At 53.7% G+C, this 7,385-nt stretch overlaps 1 protein-coding gene and 4 non-coding genes across 5 annotated transcripts in view; 3 read left to right on the top strand and 2 right to left on the bottom strand.

Moving 5' to 3' along the window:
* Positions 1–2,416, top strand: part of LOC114072542 (uncharacterized serine/threonine-protein kinase SBK3-like) — a 5,734-nt gene extending 3,318 nt beyond the window's left edge. Inside the window, exons 3-6 of the mRNA XM_027910425.1 lie at positions 168–371; positions 619–821; positions 1,289–1,930; positions 2,057–2,416. Of these exons, the coding sequence (XP_027766226.1) occupies positions 173–371; positions 619–821; positions 1,289–1,930; positions 2,057–2,302 (1,290 nt within the window). The 5' untranslated portion in view covers positions 168–172 and the 3' untranslated portion in view covers positions 2,303–2,416. The remainder of the gene's footprint in view (positions 1–167; positions 372–618; positions 822–1,288; positions 1,931–2,056) is intronic.
* Positions 2,417–2,960: 544 nt separating this feature from the next.
* Positions 2,961–3,042, bottom strand: TRNAS-GCU. The gene has a single exon. It is a non-coding gene; the product is annotated as a tRNA-Ser (tRNA).
* Positions 3,043–5,654: 2,612 nt separating this feature from the next.
* Positions 5,655–5,726, top strand: TRNAM-CAU. The gene has a single exon. It is a non-coding gene; the product is annotated as a tRNA-Met (tRNA).
* A 597-nt stretch (positions 5,727–6,323) lies between these two features.
* On the top strand, positions 6,324–6,397 carry TRNAT-AGU. Its single transcript has one exon. It is a non-coding gene; the product is annotated as a tRNA-Thr (tRNA).
* Positions 6,398–6,780: 383 nt separating this feature from the next.
* Positions 6,781–6,852, bottom strand: TRNAE-CUC. Its single transcript has one exon. It is a non-coding gene; the product is annotated as a tRNA-Glu (tRNA).
* Positions 6,853–7,385: the final 533 nt, after the last annotated feature.

Below are 7,385 nucleotides of genomic sequence, written 5' to 3'. Positions count from 1 at the left end.
TGGGATGGAGTGGGCTGAGCTGGGCTGAGATTGACGGTACTGGTGTACACTGGTCTATATTGGGCTGCCCCAGAGGAGGAGGAGGGGGATGAAGATGAAGACGAGGAGGATGAGGATTGAACTGGGCTGGGCTGTATTGGAGTGAACTGGTGCATACTGGTTCCCAGGGCCCATGGAAGCAGTGGCTGAGGAGGAAGATGAGGAGGAGGAGGAGGAGGAGGGGGAGGCCCAGGAGCGGCTCCTGCAGCACCTGATGGTTCAGACAGGACGAGACCTCCCCCAGTGCCACCTGGAGCGGGACTGGGACATACTGGGAGAACTGGGCAGTGGCTCCTATGGGCACGTGGTGCTGGCACAGCCCCGGGATGGGGGTGAGGGGCTGGTGGGGCACTGGTGGGGGCTGGGGAGGGGGGATTTGGGATTACCTGTGCACCAGGTGAGCACCTATCACACCTGAGGCTCCGCCCCTGAACACACGTGGGAGATCCAAGGGGCTCGGGTGGCGGGTCTCTGGGGTGGGATAACCTGTCCCCAGGTGTGCCCAGGTGTGTCTGTGGGGGTATAACCCATCCCCAGGTGCTCCCAGGTGTGCCCAGATGTGTCCCCCTCCTTACCCAGGTGCGCCAGTGGTGCTGAAGCTGCTGCAGAAGGACCGGACGGGCAGGTGGGGCTTCCTGCGGGAGTTCTGCACCCACCTGTGCCTGAGGGGGCAGCTCACCTGCCTGCAGGTGCTGCCCCTGGCCTTCGAGACCCCCACCCACTTTGGCTTCGCGCAGGAACACGCACCTGCCGGGGACCTGTGCGGGCTGCTCACACCTGGGGTGAGTGCCTAGGTGTGAGGGACTCACCTGTGCGGGCTGCTCACACCTGGGTGAGTGCTCAGGTGTGTCTGGGGTGGACACAAGTGTGTTTGGGAGGGGGACAGGTGTGTGGGGGAGGGTGTGGATGCACTTGCCGGGGACCTTTGTGGGTTCCCCGAGCCCCAGGTGAACCCCTGCACTCACAGGTGACCCCACAGATGACCCCAGGTGCCAATAGGTTACTCCAGGTGACCGCAGGTGACACCAGGGGACCTCAGGTGTCTCCAGGTGACCCCAGGTGTGTCCCCCCCCATCCCCAGGTGAGTCTCCCTGAGTCCCAGGTGAATCCCTGCCCTCACAGGTGACCCCACAGGTGAATCAAACGATGACTCCAGGTGACTGTGGGTGACCCCAGGTGACAACGGGTGACCACAGGTGACATTGGGTGACCCTGTGTCCCACCAGGCGTGTCCCCCCCCCGTCACCAGGTGGGCCTGCCCGAGCCGCAGGTGAAGCGCGTGGCCGCCCAGGTGGGCGCGGCCCTGGATTACCTGCATGGCCACGCCCTGGTGCACCGCGATGTGAAACTGGACAACGTGCTGGCCTTCGACCCCCAGTGCCGGCTGGTCAAACTGGGCGACTTTGGCCTCACCCGCGTCATGGGATGGCAGGTGGGGCCCACCTGTGGCTCGGGCCACGCCCCCTATGCTCCACCTGAGCTGTGCCACCTGCATGCAGCGGAGACGCTGCGCCTGGAGCCCAGCCTGGACACCTGGGCCTTCGGCATCCTCCTCTTCGCCCTCCTCACCGGCACCTTCCCCTGGGGGGCTGCCGCGCCACAGGATCCCCAGTTTGGGGAGTTCCAGGTGTGGCAGGGCCACACCTGGCAGCCAGATGGGCTCACCTGTGGCGGGGGGGAGGTACCGCGTGGCTGGAGGGGGTTGGGGGAGGCGGCGCTGGAGATGCTCCGGAGGCTCCTCCGGCTGGAGCCCGACCGGCGGAGCCACGCTGGGGAGGTGAACAGGTACCTGCACAGGTGCTGGGGAGGGGGGGCAGAGGGGCCTGGCGGGGGTGGGAGCGGGGAGGGCGCACCTGGGGATGGGAAAGAAACACCTGGGGATGGGTTGGACACACCTGGGGGTGGGTTGGACACACCTGGGAGTGGACTGGAAGTACCTGGGAGTGGGTCAGACAGAACTGGGGATGGATCGGACACACCTGGGGATGAGATAGACATACCTGGATATGGGTCTGGAACACCTGGGGATGTGTTGGAAGTACCTGGGAGTGGGTCGGACACACCTGGGTATGGGTCAGATGCACCTGGATATGGGTCAGACACACCTGGGGAGGGCAAAGGAACATCTGGGAATGAACTGGAAGCACCTGGGGATGGGTCAGAAACATCTGGAGATGGGTCTGGAACACCTGGAAGTGGGTTGGAAGTACCTGGGGATGGGTTAGACACACGTGGGGATGGGACAGAAATACCCGAACATTAGCTGGAAACACCTGGAATGGGCTGGAAACACCTGGAAATGGGATAAAAGCATCTGGAAGTGGGAATGAAACACTTGGAAATGGGATGGAAATACCTGGGAATGGGATGGAACTCCTGGAAGTGGGATAGTAACACCTGGAAATGGGATGGGAACACTTGGGAATGGGAGGGAATCACCTGGAAATGAGCTGGGAATATCCGGGGACCCCCCAAAAAGGGGAGTTGAATAAAATTCCCTGTTTTTTGCCTTTATTTTTTTAGCCTGTTTTTATCTGGGGCTTCCAGGTGGAAAAAGGTGGGAAGAGGGTGGGAAAAGGGGGGGAAGGGAGGGAAAATGGTGTAGAAAGAGAGGGAAAAGGATGGAAAATGATGGAAATAGTTGGAAAAAAAGATGGGAAAACAGTAGAAAAGAATGAGTAAGAGTAGGAAAAAGGTGGAAAAAGGGTGGGAAAAAGCAGAGAAATTGTTGAAAACCGCGGGAAAAGGCTGGAAAAAAGGCAGGAGAAGGATTTCAAAAGGGAGGGGAAAGGACAAAAAAGGATGGAAAAAACGATGTAAAAGGAGGAGGAAAGTGCCAGGATTTGCTGTGGATGCCCCCGAAAACGAACATGAACGGAAGGGGGACGATTCTGAGGGGGAGCCCCCTAAAATGCGAGGCCCGACGAGGGTGGGATTCGAACCCACGCGTGCAGAGCACAATGGATTAGCAGTCCATCGCCTTAACCACTCGGCCACCTCGTCCGCGGGTGCGCACGCGCGCCCCGCGCCGATCTCCCTTCTTGGGAGGCGTGGCTTCAAGCAAATAGGTGTGGTTAGAGGCGTGGTCTCCGATCGGAGTCGCCCTCTGGGCGATGTTTATCCACCTGTGAAGCATGGGATTCGAATCCCGGCGGGGCCAACCCGGGCAGTGGGGGGGAGGGTTTTAAACGTATTTTTATAAAATCAATAAATACATTAAATGAATAAAAATAAACGAATAAATTAAAGGAAAAACATAAATAAATTAAAATAAATAAATTAAGTGAATGTAATAAAGAAGTTAAGTAAATAAATTAAATAAAATAATTAAAATAATTAAAATATTAAATGAATAAGGTTAATGAATTAAATAAATTTCAAATATGATAAATTAAATAAAATTAAATAAATTAATCTACATAAAAAAGTAAATAAACACATCATCATCATGGCTAGGCTTCGCGAACGAAGATTTGAGAGGGGCTCTACCCCCGCTTGCTACAAGCACGTTGATGGCTAGAAAGGCCAATGCCAGATAGACAAGTCCGGTTGCAGAACGTACAGCAGAAAGACTCCCTTGGTGAGATCGACAAGACGCGATTCTTTCTGTGTTGTCTTTTCTCCTCCAGAGTGATCCTGCGTGTGTTCTCAAAAGCAGCAGCAGCGTTAGAGATGGTGTGTCTCCAGGCCTCTCGATTGGAGGCCAGGGTAGACCAATGATGGTGATCAATATGGCCAAGGCTGAGGGATTGTTTCAGGCAGTCCTTGTATCTCCTCTTCGGGGCTCCTCTCTCACTGCAGCCAGTGGCAAGTTCCCCACAGAGCACGATCTTAGGGAGGCGATGATCCTGCATCCTGGAGACGTGCCCTGCCCAGCACAGCTGTGTTCTCAGCAGCGTGGCCTCAATGCTCGGGACTGCTGCCTGTTCAAGGACAGACGTGTTGGACACATAGTCAGTCCAGTGGATGCTGAGGATTGTACGGAGGCAGCGCTGATGGAAGCATTCTAAGAGACCCAAGTGGTGCTGGTAAATGACCCAGGATTCAGATCCATAGAAAAGAGTAGACAGTACAATGACTCTGTAAATGCTGATCTTGGTGCTTTTCTTCAGGTGTTTGTTTTGCCACACTCTTTTACGGAGTTCACCAAAAGCTCTGTAAGCCTTTGCTGACCTGTTGTCTGTTCCTGCATCAATCTTCCCGTCTGAGGAGATGATGCTTCCCAGGGAATTAAACTGTTGGACTTGTAGTGTCCTATGGTAGTCACCAGGTGGCACTGTTGGATCCCTGGAGGAGTAGAACTGGTAATGTCCAGCCCCCGTCACTGGGCGGCGCTGGGAGATCCTCGGTTGCCGCCGGGTGGCGATGGAGGAGGGGGGGAAGGGGGAGGGAAACAGAAAGTTCTCCCAATGGAGGAAAACTCACGATTTTTGGTTGGTGAGGATTTCACTGTGAGCCAGGCCCGTAACCAGCAAACAGCTGCGCAGAGAAACAGCAGCAAAAAAAACCTCTCCTCCGACAGGCAAAAGACAAAGAAGCAACCAGGCAGTCTCTCCTGCTCGCTGCAGCCTCCCCTCCGGCTCCAGAGCTGAGCTCCAATCTCCAAACCCCACCCCTTTCCATACACACACCCTGGCCTTTCCCCAATTCCTCCCCCTTGGTTGCTGGGAGATTAATGTCTGGTCATTTAGGGCTCAGGCCAACTCCTTTGTTATCTGATGGCCCATTAACACACACACGCAGGAGGGGGGAGGGGAAAGGAAAGACAAAATTTCTTGCTAAAATCAGAACTATGACAGCGCTGATGGCTAAAAAGGCCAATGCCAGATAGACAAGTCCGGTTGCAGAAGGTGCAGCAGAGACTCCCCAGGTGATATCGACAAGACGCGATTCTTTCTGCGTTGTCTTTTCTCCTCCAGAGTGATCCTGTGTGTGTTCTCAAAAGCAGCAGCAGCGTTACAGATGGTGTGTCTCCAGGCCTCCCGATTGGAGGGCAGAGTAGACCAATGGTGGTGATCAACATGGCCAAGGCTGAGGGATTGTTTCAGGCAGTCCTTGTATCTCCTCTTCGGGGCTCCTCTCTCACTGCAGCCAGTGGCAAGTTCCCCACAGAGCACGATCTTAGGGAGGGGATGGTCCTGCATCCTGGAGACGTGCCCTGCCCAGCACAGCTGTGTTCTCAGCAGCATGGCCTCAATGCTCGTGACTGCTGCCTGTTCAAGGACAGACGTGTTGGACACATAGTCAGTCCAGTGGATGTTGAGGATTGTACAGAGGCAGCACTGATGGAAGCGTTCTAAGAGACGCAAGTGGTGCCGATCAATGACCCAGGATTCAGAACCATATAGAAGAGTAGACAGCACGATGGCTCTGTAAACACTGATCTTAGTACTTCAGGTGTTTTGCCACACTCTTTTACAGAGTTTACCAAAAGCACTGTATGCCTATGATAAACTAAATAAAATTAAATAAATTAATCTACATAAAAAAGTAAATAAACACATACATGTATAATAAAATGCAATAAGTTGCATATTTTTCCAAATTGCTCTCAGTTTCCATCCAGTTGGGCCTCGCTCTATTTAAATGTACTTCTTTAAAAGAGCTGGAAGACCAGCAGAGTGGCGCAGCGGGAGCGTGCTGGGCCCATAACCCAGAGGTCGATGGATCGAAACCATCCTCTGCTATGTTAATTTTCTTTTTCCCCTCACTGTCCCTTTCGCCCAACTAATTTTCCTTAGTTTTCTTTTTTCACGCTATTTCCCCCTAATTTTCCTTTTTCCCCCCCTCACTAATTTTTCTTATTTTCCTTTCCCCCTCCTCCTTTTACCCCCTTTCCTAGGCTTGTAGAGGGTGTTTTTGGAGGGTGTCCACCCGCTTGGGGTCCTGAAACAGCCGTGGTGGGGTTTGGGAAGTTCCCAAGACAAGGAGGGGGGGTGGGAAAGGTTTTTTTTTTTGGAAGGTGTCCTCTCTCGGGGGGTTCCCGGGACATGCGTGTGTGGGGATTTTGGGTGTCTCCCTCTCTGGGAGTCTCGAATGACTCGTGGAGGGGAACTTCAAGGGGCGGGTTTTGGGAGTCCTTTGTGACCGACGCAAATGAGTTTTTTTGGGGGGATCTCTTCACTCAGGGGCTCCTGAATGCCCCGAAAGAGAGGGAAATAGATTTTTCGTGGCGATCTTCCCTCTCAGGGGGTCCCGAATCTCGAGTGGATGGGGGAAGGAGAGGGAAGTGGAGGCGGGCGAGGGGAAGTCTGATTATTCCTGATCGGCACCTCCGGACAGCCGGCGCCGTGGCTTAGTTGGTTAAAGCGCCTGTCTAGTAAACAGGAGATCCTGGGTTCGAATCCCAGCGGTGCCTCTGTCGCGGGTGTGTCGTTTTTCATATGTGCTTTTATGGAGATTTTAGAAGTTTTTATGTATTTTTATAGGGGAGTATGTATTTTAATGTTTTTGTTATAAATAATAATACATATTATAGATATCTTAATATTATAAGAACCATGAATATTTAATTATTATTATAGTGCAAGTGAAGTATTTTATTGTGTGTTTTTAAATATTATATTATATTAAATATTATACCTTATAAAGTACATGACATATATATACTATGTAACATACTTATTGTAAAAAAATTATTAATTATTATAGAAAAGGAGTTTGGAGGGTGAGGAAAGAGGAAGAGGGGAAAATGGAATTAAAAAGGAAGGAAAAATGGAAACGAAAAGGGGAAAACTTTAATTCCCTGACCGGGAATCGAACCCGGGCCGCGGCGGTGAGAGCGCCGAATCCTAACCACTAGACCACCAGGGAGGACAGAGGTGAGGGCATAAACCCTCCCATCCAGACTTTAGGGATCCCCTGAGGGGGAGAGACCCCCAAAATCCCCCCCCAAGTGAGTCCCGGGACCCCCTGAGAGAGGAGACCCCCAAATCCATCTTCACGTGTGTCTCGGGACCCCCTGGGGTGAGAGCTATTGGGGGATCTATTGGGGTCCCGGGGGGCCTCTGGGGTGGTCTCTGGGGGTGTGTATGGGGGGGGTGTACGGAGGGCCTAGAGGGGATCTGTGGGGGGGTCTATGGGGGAGTTCTGAGGGGGTCCTAATGCGCGGGTCGCCCCCTCGTGTCTCCGCGCGCCCCCGTCGACCCCTCTCGGGCATCTTCGGTCACCTTCGGCACCAGTTCGGCTCCGCTCGGGAATCTTCGGGGACGTTCGGAGACCTTCGGGCCAGTTCGGCTCCATTCGGAGACCTCCGGATCGGTTCGGCTCCATTCGGTCCCATTCGACTCCGGTCCGACTCCGTTCGGCTCCGTTCGTCCCCGTTCGGCTTCGTTCGTCCCCGTTCG

This window comes from Empidonax traillii, unplaced genomic scaffold (assembly GCF_003031625.1).
Source record: "Empidonax traillii isolate 1590-97213 ecotype Southwest subspecies unplaced genomic scaffold, ASM303162v1 scaffold3443:size21424, whole genome shotgun sequence".
NCBI lineage: Eukaryota > Metazoa > Chordata > Aves > Passeriformes > Tyrannidae > Empidonax > Empidonax traillii.
The sequence above is the reverse complement of the archived record's forward strand: the minus strand, read 5'-3'. Positions and strand labels throughout refer to the sequence as shown.